At 43.2% G+C, this 21,123-nt stretch overlaps 1 protein-coding gene, 1 long non-coding RNA gene and 1 other non-coding gene across 3 annotated transcripts; 2 read left to right on the forward strand and 1 right to left on the reverse strand.

The window, feature by feature from the left end:
• Nucleotides 1–6,687: 6,687 nt before the first annotated feature.
• GLRX5 (glutaredoxin 5) lies at nucleotides 6,688–14,234 on the reverse strand. The gene is made up of 2 exons (XM_065636017.1): nucleotides 13,889–14,234; nucleotides 6,688–8,173 (listed from the first exon to the last, which is right to left on the reverse strand). The coding sequence occupies exons 1-2, from the start codon at nucleotides 14,184–14,186 to the stop codon at nucleotides 7,995–7,997; spliced, it is 477 nt and encodes a 158-aa protein (XP_065492089.1). The 5' UTR covers nucleotides 14,187–14,234; the 3' UTR covers nucleotides 6,688–7,994.
• A 376-nt stretch (nucleotides 14,235–14,610) lies between these two features.
• LOC135989538 (uncharacterized) lies at nucleotides 14,611–18,676 on the forward strand. The gene is made up of 3 exons (XR_010606321.1): nucleotides 14,611–14,818; nucleotides 15,377–15,556; nucleotides 16,962–18,676. It is a non-coding gene; the product is annotated as an uncharacterized LOC135989538 (long non-coding RNA).
• LOC135989958 (small Cajal body-specific RNA 13) lies at nucleotides 16,382–16,654 on the forward strand. Its single transcript, XR_010606350.1, has one exon. It is a non-coding gene; the product is annotated as a small Cajal body-specific RNA 13 (non-coding RNA).
• Nucleotides 18,677–21,123: the final 2,447 nt, after the last annotated feature.

The raw sequence follows: 21,123 nt of genomic DNA on the forward strand, positions 1-21,123 counted from the left end.
TTCTCATGAAGTAAAAGCCCCCACAATGTGCCAGCTGAACTTTAAATCATTTATTGTTAGCAAGAAGTTGGGAAAAGGAAAAAAAGAAAAAAAAGAAAAAACTTAGCCAACCTCTGGCCATGGAAAAACAATGAGAATGAGTACTGTTGTGCCTGCCACAAGCCCTGGCAAGGCTAAACACTGAATTGCTGTTAATGGTTTCAGAAGAGAGGAGGCGAAATGCAGAACAGACATAATCCTCAAATCCTTTACTGGCCTCCCTGGTGGGTCCACACCACGTGTGGTTTGGCCATCCTCCCCATGGATGGCTCTCCTCTCACCAACCACTTCACCACTGGCAGCCACAATCACTTCAACCACAGAGCTCTGGTTGCAACGAACTCAAAATTAGTTCAGAGCAGAACAGCAGCTGCATTTGGTGAGGCCTTGTAAACCACCTGCATACCTGCAGTGGGCTTGCTGTCTGCCTCTGTGCCTGAATATAAAAAGACCTAATTTTGGTAATACCCATTCAGATAAAAAACAGCTCAGGTACAAGTCTTGATGAATTAGAGCTGCTGGTTTATATGATGTATAAAACCCTGGTCACTGTTTGGTTACACGTGCAGAAACACTCAGAGACATAAGCCCTCTTGCAACTGCGGAAAAGGCCTTTACTGAGCTCTTCCATTAAATATTGTGTAAATACCCTGTCTAGTGATTTCTTACTACTACAGCCATTGGGCATGTACTGACCTGATCCAGCTCTTGCTGTTCTTTTCTGGCCAAATTTGAAGCCTTTGAACCCATACGGAGGAGGCTAATAAAATAGCAAATCAAGTGAAAACATCATCACAACCACCAGACCTCTTGCTTTGCTGAGACACCCTGGACTGAAAGTACCCCAAATTCCTCTTTGCCACCTCGAATTTTCCCACCCTGACCTGGCTGCAGACCCACATGCTTGCTGCAGCCCACCAGTACAGGAGGGAGGCTGGTGCCAGTGCCCGAAACACAGGGCAAGGGTGCCCCGGAGCCGTGCACCCCTCCGGGTGCTTCCTGCACCCCTGCTCTGTGCATCCCGCACCCGCCACGCACCAGAGCCAAAGTGGCATCGCACCCCACGCTCGGCCCCACTCGAGTCCTCGCCGTGGAGCCGCCCTTGCGCTTACCTTTCCCTGACACGTGTGTGTGGGGACAGGCCGCCTCGGAGGATGGTGGAGGGAAGATGGCAGGTGGCGGGTCCCCAAGGAGCCCCACGAGTGGGCACTCTGCTCCCCGCCCCTCGCAGCGGCACGGCGGGCACCCAGCAGAGGTTTGGCTTTGGCACGGTGCTTCTCAGGCGGTTGCTCCGATGAAGGCGATGAGCTGTGAAGCTGCTCCCCGCCTTGGCGTTACCATCTCGCCAGCCACGCAGTCCAAGGGAAAAACATCGCCTTCAAGCTCTAGCGTCATCTCCATGGAGGGCGCAGGGATGTCTGTCTGGGAGCAGCATCACATACCAGACCGGGATATGCTCCCGGTAAAACACTGACACCTTCTTTTCCCAAAAGGAAACGAGGACCCCGAAGAATAGCGTGCAAGACAGACGGAAAACAGGGAGGACCGCATTGAAAGATGCTTCTGGGTCAGGGCTGTGCCGCTTCCCCGGTCCAACAGCACCATCTCCTGGGTGGCCCCGGCCGCGCCGCCCGGCTGCCGGCAGCTGCCCCGGAGAGCATCTCCCCAAGGAGACACCCCAGCCTTCCTCCGGAGCCACCCGAAAATGCTTTGTTTATTTGCTTTCCTTTCAGAGAGTATCAGTCCGCTTGCGCCTGTTTCCTTTCACATATTACTGCTTTTCTCTCACAGAGCATCACAGACACATGAGTAAATACATAAATTTTCTTTAAGATTAAAAAAAAAAAGTCTCCACCTAAAGGTACCTGAAAAGCTGTTTAGATTTTAGACAAGCGAAACAGCGGATAAAAACAGAACATTAGGTTTCATAGTATTAACATTCAATGAGGAAATATTGTCTGACAAGTAGTATTTCAAAGGTGCTCGTGGTAGCAAAAAAAGCTCTAAAATGCTTGTTGAGATAGCCCTGTGAAAGTGTGTGTTCACTCATTAGAGCACAGGTTTCAGAATAAAAGCTCAAAAACTTTATTCTGTCTATAGCTGTTGTAGTACAAGTAGCAAACCACTTCTCTGTATTTTAGTTCATATTAGTCTGCAAAATGAAGATTTGAGTGCCCTACTTCACTGTTTTGAGGCTAAATTGTACATAAAATCCTTCAGGCTTTGAAGAGTGTGCTTATATAACAAGTAGAAAAGTGTAATTCAATGCTTTTTTTCTAACTCAACACCCCTCCAAAGCCCCTTTTGACTCAATTCACTGTTAAATGCCAAGTAAAATTTTATAGCAGCTCATCTTTAAGAGATGCTAACTAAGGACCCTGTGCAAGCTATATGTTAGAGGTGACTACACATAACTACAGAAACCCAGACATACATGCCAGCATCTCAGTGTGTGTGAAGGAGCAGTCTCGTGGCTTTTTATGTGGAACAGCTGCAACAATTAAAAAAAAAATCATCTCTGTTGTTTGTTAGAATTAACTTCTTTAATTAGCAAGGCTGTTCCAAATTAATATTGAACTTGGCCCTTGGATTCTTCTTTGGTCCTTGCAAACAATCACCACCTGCATATACTTCAGGTAAACGAGGTACTTTAGAAATTGCAGCAGGTATTTCAACAGCTAGAGAAAAAAATTCTAGTAACTCACTCTATGTTTAAGGAAATCCAGTGTGCTTATTTACTCTGATTCAAAAGGCCTCAAAATATTCAAATCATTTGAGAATCAAAGTCACGCTTGAAAGGTGGTTTTTCTTCTTGAGAGGGGAGCACAAGCCAGCAACCCGCTGTCCTACAAGCATTTCTGGTGTCTGAGTAAGATGTGATCTTCAAAACCGTGAAGATAGGAATGATTGCTCATCACAGAGAGCACTGCGGGTTCTCAGCCACACCATTCAACTAGCACAAATTTTGTACAGTCCAATGGTCTTTCTAACTGAAACCGTCTTTGCTGCTGGCCTACTCCCTTGCTTCCAGGGCAACAAGACGTGTGAGAAATTGGATGATAAGGGAAAGTTTATAAATCAGAACCTTAGCTACTTCAGTCCTATTTTCTGCATAGCTAAAACCTGTTTTTCTTAAAAGACACATTGGGATAGACCCATGTAGTTAAATCAGTCAGGGGCTTTTGTAGCTGTGATTAGGCCACACAAGAGGCGGCAGTGCTGAGACATGGAACTATTCAACAAAACAAGCAGCATCCCAATAACACAAAATTCAAACCAAATTAATGAAAAACAGCTTCTTCTAAGGCACTGTTTTCATGTCAACCCTTTCAACCAACACGCAAGGTCAACCCCCACCCAGCACAACTAACAATCCAAAACCTGAAAAGTCTTGTTACCTTCTTGTTTTTCCACCTTTGCTCACAGTCTCTTTAACAGTTAATGCATATCTTGTAACTAATTAGGGGTTTTTTTCTTACACAATCCTGTAATATGGATGTTGAAAAACCCCACGTAATAAGATCTGGTTCCTGCAGAAGGGACTTGCAAACCAGATTAGACAGGGATTTATTGCTCAGGCTGGCAGCTCTCCTTTTTAATATTGCCTTTCTTAGATGCAGGCACTGACAGAGCCTTGATGGGATTTTTGGTGCCAGCTCAGAAGAGATTTTCCCTGGTAAAATTCTTCAATTTCTCATTCCCACTCTTGATTGTTTTCTGCACACTTTGTTAGCATTGACAGACTCCTGGAAAAATCCTGCTGAAGATTTCTAGCCCACTTTTTAAAGAGAATCACAGAACTCAGAACATGAAAATAAGCCTCCATGTCATCAGACCCAAATAAAGGCACTTCAAATGTTTCAGGGACTTTAAACTGTATAAACTCATTTTTTTCAGTAGGCAAGCAATGGAGAATGTTGACCACATCCAAACATTTGGTAGCAAAATTAAGGCAAAGTAAAGGTCATTAGGGTTGAGAAACACACTTACTTACCTTGTAACCCATTAAGATGTCCTGGGCTGTTAGCAGCTTGCTTTCACAGGGAAACAACTTTTGGCTCTAAGTGATTTGAATTCTCCCAAATCAAAACTAGCAGTACAGTTAAAAGTGTTTGTAACCTGCTTCTTTCTGCTCCCTAGCAGGACGAGTTCAAGAACACCAAAGAAAAGCTACCTCCTTTTTGGTGAAGGTTTAGGACACCCCAATGGTTTTGGAATACAAACAATCTCATTTGCTTAAATCAAAGCACTTCATTGTATATGTAAGAGGCAAGAAGTCTTAGAGGATGCAGATGATTAGCTTAATTTGTGATCGGGTGAATAGGTTGGTCCACTCAGCTCAGCCTTTTACCACAGCAGCAGCACTACGGGCATCCTCACAGTAAAATACAAATAATTATGGTAATGGTATCCAGTTTGGCAAGCACTCACACTACAACCCTATAATAATAGAATAGCGATAATAGAGAATAGTTTACATGCACTCATTTCTTTGTGAGCCCTCAGCAGTGCAATACAGCCAAAGTGGGTCCAGAAGCACCTCACTGGAGGAGCAGCCAGGCAGAAGACCTGCCAGGTACAACACACTAAAATGCAAATAGTGGGAATGGGACTACACGGTGTTTTGGAGCTGGCAGCTCCATACAACCGACCTCCATCTGCAGAAGCCCTGCAGGTGGCAATGCTCATGTGCAGAGCTGATGCCTACCTTATTCTTACCCCCACCTCAAGACCTGGTAGCTTCTCTTCATTTTTCGCCAAAGAGAGCAAGGGCAGCTCCGCATCTTTTCTCTTGGCACCTTCAGCCAGCCTTCCCCAGCCACGTTCCAGCACTCTTACCTCCTCAGTGTCTGTTTCACTGCACAAGAGGCAGTGCCCGTGTTTTTGCCCCACCACTCCCCTCACTCCCTGTGACAAGCTGCTCCTCCTGATGGGGAAAAGTGACCCTTTCTCCCACAGAACCCTTTGCATCCTCCCAACCAGGGTCTCCTTGTGGATCTTTCCAGCTAGCACCAGCTCCCAGTATCAGCTCAGCACATCCACCAATTGTCACCCCAGATGCCAATATTATCAATTGCCTTCTCTTCACCGGCCAAAAAGCATGAGAAAAGCAAATCTCTCATCAGTGAGGGGCTTGACTTTTTTTTTTCCCTCAAAAAAATCAGCTCATTTGCAGCAACATCCTTTGTGGATTGGAAGCACATGCTCCCTTTGCCTCTAGTTTGAGGGACAGCAAAAAGCTGAGGAGCAGCATACAGAATACTGCATATATTCTAAAACGATCAATCTGAGAATTGGTTTATTGGAGAAAATATTTTCAGTCAACTCACAAAATAAGTCTATTTTTGAGCATCTGAAATTTCAAAATTTGACCATGTTTGGGTTTTTTTTTAATTGCAGATGGATTAACATGAGCATTTATATAGATGTAACATGTAAAACAACTGCCCGTGCACACAGCCAGGAAAGATACAGCTCATGCAGGAGTGCAGGCAGAAGTCACATTTTGTATTCCCCCTCTTGTGGCTTTTTCATACACATTTCATGGTATTGCTGTTTGTACTTGCTCAGTCACAACACATTCCAATCAGGCAAATGATTGGTATAAACGCTACTATAAATGTTACGCAAAAATTTAACCAAACAATTAAAAACTAAAGAGTAAAGGAGTAAGAAAGTAGAACTATTCATAGTTTCAGTAAAAGCAGGAACTCATGCTGGGAGAAAAATTCTGCCAAATTGAGAAGACCCAGCTGCTAAAGTTACCTTTATGTTAAATTACTAGCAGATAGTACTGAAAAACATTCAGCTCTTGCAGAAGAATAAATAGAGCTCTATGAAACAGCAGATTTGGGGTTTTGGTTTTTTAATAGATTCATTTAGTAGGCAGACGAAGAGTTAAACATTGAAGCAGAAAGTAATTTCATTTTCAAGTTATCTTACTCTTTGCTCACTGTGTACATCCAATTCAATAGGTCTTTTGACACGAATAACCAAAGACTTTTGAAATTCATTTATTTTTCTAAATATCATTCTACATTTAGAATGGCAAAAACTACTTGTGAAAACATTAGCCATAAGAAAGCTTATTTAATTTGGATTCAAAGAGAGGTAGCACTGACATGCTCAGCACCACCTAAAGCTTTGCATTTCATGAATGCGATGCGGTCTGTGAACACACAAATCTTGCACTCATATCTAGAGGTGAGTGCCTCCCAGAGCAACTCACACCCAGTGGTCGTTCGGTCACCTCCACCGGTACTGGGCAGCTGTTGTGAACAAGTGAGAACACAGAGAACACACACACCGGGTTTATCAATTCTGGTGATGCCGACTGCATTAAAACTATACAGTAAGCTCACCATAACCAACTTGGCAAATTCTGTGAAGAATGTACCAGTATAGTTTCTCCACTGGACAGCTTGCACAAGTGGACAGGAGAGATTTAGAACTGGAACTTGCATCAAATCTCTCTTGTCTACAAGTTCCAGTCCCAACTTACCCTTCCATTGACCATTCATACTTTTTCCTTTCTCTAAAACACATTTTCCATCCTGTGCAGTGGAAAACATTTTAGGTTTCAAATCAGAAGTAGTATCAGTTTCATTAGAATAGTAATTTAAAATAAAGAGGAACTACTGTCAGCAATCAACATAAAATACAGTTTATTTCCAACCATTTGCCTAATTCACATGCAAACTGGTTTACAATAATAAAATTAAACTGCATTTAGGAACAGCTTGGTTAGCTTTTAACCTTAGCAGTATTGCTGTACAGCTGAAGCTCCACTGGTTAATATGATTTGTTATAATGTAGGGCAATGTGGTTAAATAGGTATTGAAGACTTCAGGGACTTTCCACAAAGAAATATTTATCTATTCAGTAGCCTCTCTGCTGCACTCACCTACACAGAATCATAAAATTGTTTTGGTTGGAAAAGACCTTTAAGATCGAGTCCAACCATTAACCTACCACTGTCAAGTCTACCTCTAAACAATGTCCCTAAGAACCTCATCTACATGAAACATTTAATGTTAATCCCGTGTTTGAAAACCATATTCTTCACAGTAGCCAGGAGAAAATACTTGGATATACAACAAATATAAAAGGATAACTTAGTAACTAGTAAATAATACAAGATTACAGTAGTAACTGAAGTATTCTCCCATACTATTTCAAGCTAGAATACTGAAGCCTAAAACAATTACCACATTTTAGCACTGACACAGAACTGCAACACACAGAGTATATTGGCAGGGAGGGAAAGCTGCTTTGCAAGAGGTAGAAAAGGTTTTATAAAATCTTTAGGCACAAATCATAATGTTATAAAGTAATAACGACCATTATACATTTATTTGTAAAAGTCTGTTTATTTTTACCCTTTGGAATAAAAGTATATTTCATGCACTCTCATATAATCTTTTACTTGTAAATTGTTTGAAGATTATTTTTCTCCTACATCATATGTGATCACAGAAGTTTTACAGGCTCTCAGGAAGTCTTATCACCAGGAGTTACACAGCAAAACTGATGCACTGTTGCTTAACACTTTTTGAAGAGGAGCAAGGGAATGCAAACACTGTTTGCACAGATTTGTGTAGCAAAGAACAGAGAAACACAGCCTCAAAATACATAAAAATATTATTAGTTCTTTTGGTTTACTCCCACCTCAATCAAGAAGCGAATGCTTTCTGAAGTGAACTTTTTTTTTTTAAACACTGTTTCCACAAATGTCTGCTTTACGATGCAGTGGTTATACTCAAATTTTCACAATATCTGTAAATCGACATACCAAGATCACTACATTTACCATGAGCTAACAAACATTCACAGATAAATCTTAGTGTCAGTTCAAAAAGATGCCTTCTTTGAGCTGAAGTACGTAAGGCTTTACTGGTAACAAGTTCTTATTGAAGATTTGATTTATTCTTCTCACAGCATCTTTTTTGCTCATTTTACTTCTTGTCTTGGTCTTTTTCTGCATCCAAAAGTGCTGAACGGATTCCTAACTTCTTCAGCTCTTCTACAAGATCTCCATTCTGATGCATCTGGAGGAGTATGTCACAGCCACCAACGAATTCACCGTTGAGGTATACTTGTGGGATGGTAGGCCAGTTGGAGTAGTTTTTTATTCCTGCATAAGAAAAAAAAAAGAAATAAAAGTTTTCCTCATCCTCTCCAAATAGAATGGGTTTTTCAACAGAATACATCACTTCAGCCTGAGAGAACTACTGGTATTTTCACTTCTTTCCCCTTGAGGCAAAAATGTATCTATACAACAGAAGCGTTATCAGAAAAACTATGTTAAAGTTAGGTTTGGTTCTAATTCCAACTCAGAGATGTGGGTTGAAAGATATGGAGTTGGCTCCTACACTGACTTCAAACAGGAGCTGGAAAAAGGGAGCATCTCTTTTCCCTCCCAGGAAAGAAGCAAATATTTTTCAATCAATTAAAGAAATTGGAAGTCTTGAAACACATTGAGAACTGTTTACATTCAGTTATCCTTTATATTTCCCGAAAGGACATTTAAAATATTTTATTTTCTTACTGAATTCATACAGTTATACCTACTACTGCAACTTCAATTGCAAGATATGCTCACCCCTTTAGAAGACTTACGAATTTCAAACTGCTTTATCTTTCATTGCCAGACCTTACAGCCCACGGGAGGGGCAAAGGCTGAAGTCTCTTGTAAGTACTCACTAAACAAAACAGAGCTCCAGTCGCAATTGTGAAGTACAGAATTTAAAACTATACTTCATAGAAGACAAATGTAGGAACATCCAAAAATATTAACTGATCAGTTGGTGTAAATCAAATCTCAACTTGCCCTTAAAGACATCATGAAAAAAAAACATAAAGACTCATTAGAAGTAATTTGCCACTTCATAAACAATGCTTCAAACAAAGCCATTATTTCTGTAGCAGAGGAAATAGTTAAATTCTATGTCCGTGTGGTCTAATACCAAGTCCACCAGCATTTGCTTAGATACCAAGTTTTAAATTCAACATTTTAAAAATTTTTCAATATGCAATGCCTGCTGGTTTTCTACCAAAGGCAGGAAGCCCACACAGCAAAATTAAGCCTATAAACAGAGAGCCCATTCACCTTGCTAGTCAACCCTCCAAACAAAAAAGCACCAGCTTTAGCACAAGCTGCCAAAGCACTAACAGCAAATATTAGGCCTGAACAGCAGAAGACACAGGGGAATTTGCTTTCCCCTTCAAAAACATTTTAACCTCTAAAGACTGCAGAAGTAAAACCCAAAATATTTCAGAGAAAAAAATAACCATATTAGCAAATTATGCTTAACTTATTGGAACTTAAAACTGTTTCTTTTTTAATAAGTATGTGTAAATGCATAAATATGCGACAGTATTACGATTTTAATGAAAAAGAGCTAATAATTCCCCTTAGTCAAATACCAGTGTGTTTTAAAAATCCACTAAAATAATCTAGAGGAAAAAAAAAAAAAAGTGACAAAGTGCTCCTAACTATGAAGCACAACATCAGCTAGATTTTTACTTAAGACTTTGTGCAAGGGACACCTAATGCTTCCAAAGTCTAAAATAGCAAGTTTAGCATATAAATCAAGGGCAAAAGGAATCCACAATCACATCACTTAATCTCCAGCAACACCACTTGTCACTTCTTCCCTAGTATCTCATTAAAACCTCTCTCAATTGTTTAGATACAGTTAGCAGAAATTATAAGCTTTGATGTCAGCTTGTGTTTAGCAGTACTTTTCTTAAACACTCCTTAACCTTTCAGCACTCAGAAGTGTTCAAACTGTTATAAAAATCTTTTAGCCCATAATAGTTGCAATGAAAAACTGAGTCCCAACATTAAAGCATGTTTAAGGATAACCCTACTCAAAGGAGCCACTGCAGATTCGAAATCGGATTTGTTTTTGTTAGGATATTGTAATGCTAACATGAATTGAGAACCAAGGGCTCTGCATAATAAATTTACTGCTAATAGGCATTCCAGGATAATATTTACATCCATTTATCTTTTACAGAAATGTTTTCTTCAAGGACCCAACTGCCCATACATACAAGCACCAATAGTGCTTTTAAGGATCTATCCAATTTCAGATAAAAATATGAATGCCGTTGAGCTTAGCTGCTCTGTGTGCTGTGGCTCATGTGTGGGACAAGCTGCTTTAAACAGCCACGTGCTGGGGCTCAACCAGACCCCAAACCGCCCACCTCCTGGCCCGCTAACCAGCTCCTGGCTATTCCGGTAGCATTAAAGCAAGTCAGCCTGGTCTATGCCTGCTGCCCTCGGGATGTGCTTTTGGGATGAATCCTTCAGCAGCACAGACACCCCAAGGGGCTCCCTTCCCCCTGCACTTCAGAGGCTGCAGCTTCTGTTTTGATGCAATTTGCTTTGCAAAAAATCGCACTCCACAGATGAGGTTTGAAGTTTGACAGCTGAGCTAGCACACTTTGAGGTGACTGTGAAAACAGAACCAGCCAAAAGTGCTACTGGTGGGGGTACATAGAGCCCTCCCACCCCATGTACCCGACTCCAATTCTCAGCCTCTCTCGCCAGCATTAGCACTAACAAATGACGTGCCACATCAAAACACCAACTCAAGCAACCAGTCTCACTCCCACCATACTTTTTCCAGAAAAGCAACACATTTTCATGGAGATCATTAGTACTGGCACAAGCGTGATTGAGGGAAAGCCAGCCCAAGGGTGGGATGAAGGATCAAGACCACCCTCTTGGCAGCATCCCAGGCTTAAGTAAAACATACAGCAACAAGGACAGTAAGCTGAGGGTGAACCACCACAACAGTTCAAACCACCACTTTTCCAGTATGTAATCCCAAGCTTCTCTGCCACCTTAGCGATCTAAACCAGCCTAACACTGTCCCTCAGCTGAGAGTAGGATCACTTATGGCACATCCAACTTGGAGAAATGTGGATAGCCGTGGAACCACCGTGCAGGAGAGAGTGCTGAGGTCTCTTAAACCGGCTTTAATAACAAAGGATCTGTGCCAGGGAAGCAGATCCTCAGCTAAAGTTTACATAGATCACATGAAGTAGCAACAAATATTCAGTTTCACAGGTCTGAGTGCTTTTAGGTGAAAAGGCAAGGAGGGGAGTTGTTTGGTTTTACAGCTTGACACATTTCAGCACAAAGCAAGTTTCAGCAGTTAAACTGTAACAATCTGAAAACAAGATGTTTCAACAGATTCAGGAAAGAATTGAGCCAGCACTTCAAACATGCCTGAACCAGCATCTCTGCAAACAGCCAGCCCCTACTACAAATGGTATAAGGTTACATATATGCAAATATTTAAGTTCTCTGCATCTGAATACAAAGCTGGTGACCAGCTCATATATAGTAATCTCCATGCAGATCAATCTTTAGCTGAACTGGAGCTATTAGATATTTTCACAGCTAAAGGTTCAGCATCCCCTCACTAACACCACATGCATGCAGTACGGATTACATTCACAGTGGGCTTAGGAAAGCGTCACATGTTGCATATTAGCTTTTTGGCACCCAAGGGCAGCTCCAGGAGACACAGAGGGCTTCAGGCAGCCCCCACTGAACCACACCTGGCAACTTACAGAGCTACAGCTTCCAGCAGCGCTGCCCTCTCCTTCGTCAGAGACTGCTGCCCACAGAAGCAGGCACATACTGGATTTTTAGGGTGCAGCAGGTAATACAGCTGAAGCAACACGACAGCCTTGAAAGCAGCAGTGTATTGTTACCCAGCTCTTCACATCAAGGCTCCATCCCTGGTGCTGGCTCCGGCGCTCAGCTCTCAGTACAAGCTAGTTCAACTCGCATGCTCACTGATCAGTTAAGAAGTTGAGCTGGCTCTCCATGCAGTCGGACAAATGCACAAGTCAGTGCATGGAAGGGAATACAACAACTTCTTTAAGCACCAGAGTACCAGCATGACATTGTGCAAGCATACACTGTTACTGCAACCAGCTAAACAGTCTGGCTCAAACCACTTTTAATGTAAAGCTCAGGTAGCCAGGAGGGCAATAACCTCTTAGATCACCTAGCACAAGCCAGAGTTCATGTGGAGGAAACATTTGCTGTGCTCAGAGAGGAGATGTCCCTGTTACACAGGAAGAAAATGCTAGATATTCACATGGTCAAGTCCCCAGAGATTGTAAATGACAAATGCATTGCCTGTTCAAGGGCTCACAAAAGCCCTCTCAGCCAAAAGTGAAATGCTGATGGTTTGATCTCAAGGGTTTGTTTCATCCTTTCTAGTTTATGAGTTTGTTCTAGTAAACCATCAGTTTAATAAAGTTTAGAAAATGTAAATAAAAATGTGAAAAAAAAGGTACATACAGTTTAGAAAACTACAATGATCTGCTCTACCTGCCAAAGGCAGTAGATTTACCTGAACAAAACCAGCATTCATTAACAAAAAATGTCATCATACCCAAATCCCAGTTTAAAGTTTTTACTGCACACTAACTATCATACCTGTGAACTGAAAAGCAAGCAAGGATTAGAAAAAATAAATAAATTTTTTTTTTTAAAAAAAATCAGCCTTTTGGCTAAAAGCTAATGAAAAACTGAATTAGATGATACCAAAAACACAGGGGAAGGAAGGCACCCAATACATGCCAGCATGTGGATTTAAAGCATATTTTAGTGCATTCTGGACAAGAACTGTTAATGCCATGCACCTGCAAGACTAATTGCTACACACTTTTATCTTTTTTTTTTTGTTTTAATGTTTTATGTGGTTATTTGAGAAAGTTTTAAGTCAGCTATGCATATTGAAGAGGGTAAGGAAGAAGAAAAGCATTACAAGAACACAGTACTTGCCTTCTACAATTACCAAAAAAACATATAGAATAGCTCCTACCACTGGAGCAGTAATGGTGAAATGACTACTAAATATTCTCATGCAAATGACTAGCATAATTTTGTGCTTTATCAAAAGAACCCCGACAGGCAGTGCCAGGAGGGAATACAGTGGTGTATGTCCAAGCCATTCATGAAGCTGAATTCACCATACTGTTCACAGGGAATAAAAAAAATCTGACTAATTAAGCATTTTAGGGGGCTTTTAGAACCACTTCAGTTGGAAGAGACCCTCAGGATCACCAAGTCCAACTATAACGTAACCTAACTCTAGCACTAAACCATGTCCCTAAGAACCTTGTCTAAACGCCTTTTACACGCCTCCAGGGATGGTGACTCCACCACTTTCCCGGGCAGCCTGTTCCAACGCCCAGAAACCCTTTCTGTGAAGAATTTTTTCCTAATATCCAATCTAAACCTTCCCTGGTGCAACTTTTAACAGAGTTTAGTATCTATTACTCAGGCAAGGCAGCGCGGCACAAAAAGCCCGATCCCTAAGAGTCATCCCATCAGCATAATTGCATTCTACAGATAACTAAGACACTCTTGGACAAGTGTTACAGAAACCAAAGGGGGATGTGCAGGCAAAGCAACCCCAACAGCACATCTGCGACAGGCCTGGAATCCCACAGCCCCCAAGCCCGGGATGCAGCCCGCTCGCAGCGCAGATCAACCAGCCAAACATCCCATGCGAGCGAACCGAGCGAAGAGCGAACCGAGCGAGGCCAGGGCGGGCGCGGCTGCCCGGGGAGCGCTGGGGCCTCAGGGCGACCCCGACCCCCGCAGGGCCACACAGGCCGGAGCCTCCCGAGGGCCTGTCCCACGGGGAAACCGGTCCCTGGGGGCTCCGCTCTGCCCGCAGCAGCGGCGTTCCGCGCACGGAAGCCGGGACCGGCTCGGGCTGTGTGCGAGCCCCGGTGCCGCGGGAGGCGGCACCCAAAGGTGACCCCCGGCAGCCGCCGCGCCCGGCCCCAGCCCCGGCCCGCTGCTGACCTTGGCGGAGGTCGGGGTCCTGCAGGACGTCGTGGGCGCGGTAGTCCTCCACGCCGTGCAGGCGCAGGATCTGCACGACGGCGTTGCTGAAGCCGCAGAGCGGCTGCTCCGGGCTGCCCTTCATGAACACCACCACCGGGTGCGCCCGCACCAGCCGCTCCACCGCCTCCCGTGACCCCGAGCCGCCGCCGCCCTCGGCCCCGCCGCTCTCGGAGGCCGCCTGGCTCAGCGCCCGCCCGGCCCGGCCCCGCGCGGCGGCGGCTCCCACCCGCCAGGCCGCGCGCAGCGCCGCGCTCATGCTGCCCCGACCGCCCGCCCGCGCCCACTGCCGGGCCCCGCCGCGCTCCGCCGGCCCCGAGCTAGCGCCGACCGCTTATTGGCGGGGAGCAGGAAAGGTCGTGGGGCAGCGTCTCCTCTACGTAGGACCAACCACCCGCCAATCAACACCAACAGCCAGTAGCGTGAAGAAACAAGGAGCTTTGTCCCACCCAGCAACCCTGAGGATATCTTGCTTTCCTATTTGTGGAGGGAATTCCACCGCTGCAGCTACATTGGCAGAAGCTCCTATCAATCTAATATGATTTGGTTAATCCCCGCCCACTCCGCGGACGCGATTGGTCCGGTTTCCCCGGTGCGCTGTTTTGCTCGGGAAGCCCCGGGAGGTGTGATTAGCGTGTAGCTCCTTCCGGTTCCGGGTGATGGCGGCACTCGTGGCGGTGGGGCCCGGCGCGCCTCAGGCTCCGCCGCTCCGCCCCGGCCCGTCCCCGCTGTCCTCACCACCGGCCCCGCGGCGCGGCCGGGCCGCAGGCCGAGCGGCGCGGAGGGAAGAGAGGGCAGCGCGGCAGAGAGACCCGTGGGGCGGCCGCCGCTGTACTCAGCTGCTCCCTTCGAGCCTGGCGTGCGGCGGGGCCCGGGGGCTCCGCGGAGCCGGTGTGTTCCGCGGTGGGGCCGGGGATGGGGTTTGGATTTTCTTCCCCGGCCTTTCGGTGGTGCGGGCTGCGGTAGAGCCGGGCGTCATGACGGCGTTTAACGGCTGGATGAGACCCGGGGAGAAGGGGGCTGGGGCGGGGCGGGGGGTACCGGGTACCGGCTGCCTGGGCCGGGTGAAGCGCGTACAAACGTGCGCGTCCCCGAAAGAGCAGCGCCGGCGAGGCGGTGCCTTCAGTCACGGCAGGCGGCGGCGGAGGTGTCGTGTGAGCAGTGCTGGGTGGGTCTGGCTCCCCGGTACCTTTGCCTGCGTCTAGTGGCCTCTCTGCATTCACTTGCTCAGTTCTGGTTGTTTTTTAATGGGATGAAGCAGGCGGTGTATGTCACTGAGAAAACAGCACTTTGCGTGGTTTTCCTCAGTACTAGGAGAGGAGAGCTGGGTAATCGGTAACTTTACGCAGCTTGGCCTGTTGCTGGAACAGCTGGCGGAAGTGGCAGCAAAGTGGAGAGACGGGAGCAAGACTGGGGTGGTTAGCTGCTTTTGCAAAATGGTTGTTTCAGTTGGTGCTAGAAAGCGTGCAGAACTGCCCAGCATCAGCCAGAGGAGCACTGAATTTAGAATGTGCCCTGGAAACCTCTGCATGTGCAGCCAACTTCATTTGAATTCCCAAGCAGATGCGGATTCTTTCCAAGAACTTGGGGCAGAGTGTGGAGATTTCCTACAGCAGCAAGGTCCATCCAGTAAGTAGAAGAAAGTGTTGAAAAGTTTTTGTCTGTAATAAACCACAGTCTTTCACAAATAACAAATCAAAGTGTATTTCTGAGTATTAATTTACATTGCAGCTCTGGCATCTGGACTTCTGGTATATTAATGGTCACTTGTATTACTTGCATTTGTAAGGAAAAGAATTTTTTTCCACCCAATTCTGCTCGTGTGAGAGCTTTACTAACAAGACCAGCTTGTATTCTGTGTTCAGAAGACTGTTTTCTAGTTCTGGATTTTTATGGAATCCAGTTGATGCTTAAATGACAACTCATTTTTCATTTTCTATGAAACCACCTTCAGGCATCGCTTCTGTTGCCTTTTATTTAAATTTAATTAGAACAAATTACAAAAGGAATTGTGGCAAACTTGCAGTTTCTCATCCCATATGAATAGCTTATGAAGATTTTTAAAAGTGTTTGAAAATATATGTATGTATGAAGAAATACTTTCTGTTATGAATCTAAAGGCAAAGTTCATGTATTGTTGATGAACACTCTGCATTTCATGTGTCAGTGTGTTTTGTTTTCAGCAGAACGTCAGAAGACAGGCATGGTCATGCTGATCAAGACACAGAAAAGTTACTGCTTTCTGTGGTTTATATGTTGTAGTTAACATGGTGCAAGGTTGTGCAATATGGAAAAAAAAAAAGGAAACAATTCCTGAATTTTATTCTAGCTATTTCTCCAAGGAGGTGATTAATAAAAAATAAAAAGTGAAATAAGAACATCAGACTGATGTCTAATAAACCCTTGTCAGGTTATGCTCCTTCTGGAATGATGTAACCACAGTTCAAGGTCCATCCTCTGTAGTCCAAGAGGTGCCCTTGGTTGTCAGTACTCTGGGCATACCAGGCTTGCAGAGAGAGCACCTGTGTGAGGAAGCCGAGGCATGCCTGGCCGAGTCGCAGCAGCAACATGCGCAATATTCCTCTAACAGCCACAATTCTGTTGCCACGGAGATAATGACTTATCCCATGTCATTATTGATCTATCAACAGTAAGAGCAATTTTGCAGTCTGATATTGTTTAGCAAATAGAGTAACATCTGCTGAACACTAAGAAACTGCTATAAATGTTAAAAAGCTGACCTGTGATCTGTGTACTGGGTTAAAGAAAAGTACCTGAATTTCTAGTTACTGTAGTTTTGTGAGATTGGCCTGTGAGATAATACTAAGCTTAACAAAATTCTTGTAATAAAATATTGAGTATTGTCAAATGCTTTTGGATTATGAAATATGCAGTACTCTAATAGATAAACACTTTCCCCTGCTGATAAGACTTAGAACAATTAGGCTATGTACACTCTAGAAACAGAGAGGTAACTATTTGTTACCTGGTCCAGTCTTCCATCAGTCTAAGTGAAACTTCTTGTTTTTTTCAGATAATGATTTAAATCACCTGTTCAGAAGAAATGTTAATGGGACTCCCCTAAGATTCCTGGCATTTTGCTGATGTTCCTGTTAGAAGACTTATTTTCACCTCATTTTGAAAATAGTAATAGAAGTGCTGATATTCCAACTGCCGGGCTTAAACCCTCACAGTTAGACACAAAATAGGTTACTTCCAGGCATTCTGCTGCTGAACAGAGTTACTAGTTATGAACTGGTGTTTAAGGTTCTTAGTGCATCTAAGTAGACATATAATACTCTCAGCGAAAAGTTTTTTGTTTGTTTTTAAAAAGAAAAAGGAGAGGTCTAAATTAACTGGTGAGAAAGATGAGAAGAAAAGTCTCATTTCAGCTTATCAGAATAGGACACCTCTTCGTGTCCAAGTCAGATATCTGTGTGTCTTTCTGACTTGTGATAGTGCCTGGAAATGAAGTCTCTTATTGTGCCTTAACAATTGTGCTCTACTTAGGCAGTTTTATTCTCTCTTTAAGCATTTTAGTGGGATGGCATGAGCTCCAGCTGTTCTGCATGCCAGGTAAATAATTTCAGCACACCATCCAGTCCACATCTGGCAGCACCAACATATCCTCAGTTTTGAAAGCATTAAGAATGCTTAAAATGCACCTGCAGTTCTGGACTGCACAGTTAAAATTTGTGTGGGATGCCTAAATTGTGACTGCTGAAGAAACATCTGTAAAAAGTTCCTGCTTATTTTGAAGATACGCTACTTTGAAAAAGTTGTGCAACAAGCAACAGAAATGTGGAAGCGCTATGGGGGTTTTACCGGCATAGGAACTCTGGTCCCATGGGAAACCAAAATCTTTGGACTCTGAACTGTATCTAACTTCCTGGTTTGGATCTAACCCAGAGACCTATAAGCAAGTTTGTTTCTGAACCAGATGGGTAATTAAACAGTATTTATGGATTTATAGTGTATTCCCAACAGGGTGTTTGCATTAGCCTTGAAATACAGCTGTCCATTTCATAAATGACAGAGGCAAAGAATATGTGTGAAGTGACCTAAGTTGGTTTAACTGATGGGTGATCTACGTGATCTACATTTGTAGAAATTGTAATTTACTTATTTTCTAGAAATGTATTCTGGTCTTTCATAACTGTGAGAGAACTCTCTGCCCGTAAGAGAGAGTCTTGTGCCCCAGTTAAGTTCTACTGGCATACCCTGTATAGCTACAATGACAGGAGTGCTTTTGTTGGCTTAGCTTGTTTTAAGAAAGTGCAGCTGCATTGAGGCAAGAAAATCACCGGTTAGCAAGTGCTTCGTGTCTCTTAGGGGGCTGATCCCCAAGTTACACACCTCACTAAAATGCCAGGCCGTAGTAACAGCATGTTTGTTGCCTCTGAGAGCAATTACATCTGTTCTTGTTCAGCAGTTTTTAATTCCCTTATCTCCTCTGTATAAAGAAAAATATACAGTAAGGTATTTTTTATGTCTCATATTGAGAAGTGCATCTCATGTTACAAAAACCTGCCTCAACTGTAATAAACAGCATTGGCCATTTGATCTTCTATGTGGCAGAAGACAGATAGTACCAAGCATGTGTCATCACACATGGGTTTCAACTGTGTGAGATATTTTTCCAAGTGAAAATTAGAGTTTTGCACCTATCAGTGAATTTGTAAAGTAGATGGAATTGTTGTGGAGAATCTTAATGGTAAGGTTTTTGTAAATCTTAGTATTTTTAAACTTGGAACTACAATATTTCAATAAAGATTTTATTTCATCACACACCCTTTAGTCTTTCCTTTTTTTCTAGGAATGTGTGTGCACATTTTAATGCATGTTTAAGTTCTCATAATATTCCTTTGAAAAGGAACTATAGTCTAGCCAATGCTGTGACCCTAAATCACGTGAATTGCTGTTGCTTAATCTTAGCTTGACAAATCTGTATTAAAGTAATTCTGAGGAGCCTGGAAGCTTTTTATTAAAACATTAGTCTTCAGTTGCTAGTGTTATCAATGTAATTTTTTATTGGAGGTAGTATAAACAAGCTCTCGTTACTGTAAAAATGTTAAGGGTAGTTCTCAGTTATACACCATGTGCTCGTGCAAGTGCAGAAGTGGTATGTTAAAGTGGGGATGAAGAAGAGCTTCAGTAACTGAACTAAAATTAATCATTGCAGTCAGTGATATTTCTTTTAAAAAGATATTCCTAGTCCTACTATTGTGTAAAGTATTGTGCAGAATAAAACGACCTGCATCTCGCTTTTTTTAATATGGATTGAAGCTTTCCGGTTTTTATGCCAATTGGAGGGGGTTTTTTACTAAAATTTCCCACAGGAGTTGTGCAATGGTTTATGCTCTGCTACAGAGAACTTGCATTTAGATGAGGCAGATGTGAAGTGCGATGCCTCTCAGAAGATAGCTGGGGTGCGGAATTTGATGGCTTGAAGCTTTGCTGAGAACTGACCTTTGACAGGAATGTGCATGGAAATCTGTCCATCTTCGGCTGTGGTATGAGGTTCTGCAGACTCTTGTTTGTATATGTACAAACTAAATAGTGCTAAAAGTTTGTTGGGGTTTTTTTCCCCAATGTGTGATATTGTTCCTGTATTTCTGAATTTTTGTGGGCTGGGCTAGAGTCTGGTTTTGTACTGAAAGTAAGGAGAGGGTATACAAAGGTGTGGGAAGGTGGGACTCGGGGGAACTGTATGTCTCATCTGATGCAGATAGCTACAGCTACGCTGGTTGCTCCTAGAGAGGGATGAGACAGTGTCTTCATTCCAAGCCCATTCCAGTCCGTCTCTCTCCATTCAGAGTGGGGAGATTCTCAGACCAGATGTTTAACCACGTAATGAGGGACACTGCAGTATGGAGGGGAGAAGAATTGGACTGACTAGGAACATGGCTAAAGCTGTAGCAACTAGGTCTGGTGATACAGAGAGCAGAAACTCTGAGAGTAGTGCTGGATAAAATGAACAAAGGAGTTCTGGGTAACTTATGTAAGGTCACTCCTTGTGTAAGTTACCAGAGTTTCATTCTGATCCAAGATGGTTTGTGCAAGGATCAGGGTGAACTTGTTTTTGTTGAGGTTTTGTTGCACCAAGGGAGGTTCAGATTGGATATTAGGAAAAATTTCCTCACAGAAAGGGTTGTGAAGCATTGGAACAGGCTGCCCAGGGAAGTGGTTGAGTCACCATCGCTGGAGGTGTTTGAAAGACACGTAGATGAGGGGTTTAGGGACATGGTTTAGTGCCAGAGTTAAGTTCCAGTTGGATTCAATGATCTTGAGGGTCTCTTCCAACCAAAATAATTCTGATTGTCTTCTAAGGAAGTAAGCATATTAAAGGAATATTCCTTAAGTTGCAAAGTCAGCTACTCAAATGCTAGATTTAGGCTGGAAAACTTTCAAAAACATGTATGGGAGGTCAAACCAAGATTTTTGTTGTGACATGACATCTTTTTCCATAGCAACCCTGCATATTTAATGCTAGGCATTGGTTTTCTTGGTGTGCCCTGAGGTTCAAACAAAGGAAGGCTGCTTGCAGAAGGACAATATCAAAGCCTTTAATATGCCCTCCTTAGATGGGTCATATTTCAATCTCTACTATGGAGGGAAACCTGGAAAACTGTTTAAAGCACAGTTCTCAACAGTGCTCGCTGTTGGTGTTTTGAGTGTTCATGCTGTTGTAGTTTGGAGGCTGACTTGGAAAAGTCAGCTGGAATTAGAATCAATAAAGCAGAGAGCATATGATGTTGGAAAATACAAAGTACTGCTGAAACTATTGTGAAAAGTTAAGTGTCTTAAACTGGATTTCTGAAATCAATGGTTTATTTGAACTTGTGGTGTGTTAAATCCCTGTCTGCTAACCACAGATATTGATGTCGCAGGTAAATTGTGAGCTCCTATATGTTAAGCTCTCTGAAAAAGTGTCCGTGAATGTGGTAGGAATATTTTCAATCACTTGGTTTTCAGAGAAGTTTATCTAGTGTGAAGAAAATTATTAATAGACCCAAAGTACTAACAAAAACTTTGAATGTGAGAGGAGGATTGTGTGTTGGCATACTTGCATTTGTAATATATGAACTAAAAGCTCCAGAACAGGCTCAAAATTATCTCTTGTGGGAGGTAAAAATACAAATTCTTAGAGGGGTGGCCAGAAACTCGAGTTTTTAGTTGTCTACAATTTGCTTACT

This window comes from Caloenas nicobarica, chromosome 5 (genome assembly GCF_036013445.1).
Source record: "Caloenas nicobarica isolate bCalNic1 chromosome 5, bCalNic1.hap1, whole genome shotgun sequence".
In the NCBI taxonomy this organism is placed as follows: Eukaryota; Metazoa; Chordata; class Aves; order Columbiformes; family Columbidae; genus Caloenas; species Caloenas nicobarica.

Excerpts from the sequence above, each read along its gene's own strand:
- GLRX5 (XM_065636017.1), bottom strand. The coding sequence starts at position 14,186 with ATGAGCGCGGCGCTGCGCGCGGCCTGGCGGGTGGGAGCCGCCGCCGCG. Across the intron at positions 8,174-13,888 it reads GGACCCCGACCTCCGCCAAG|GAATAAAAAACTACTCCAAC; the intron begins GTCAGCAGCGGG and ends TTTCTTATGCAG.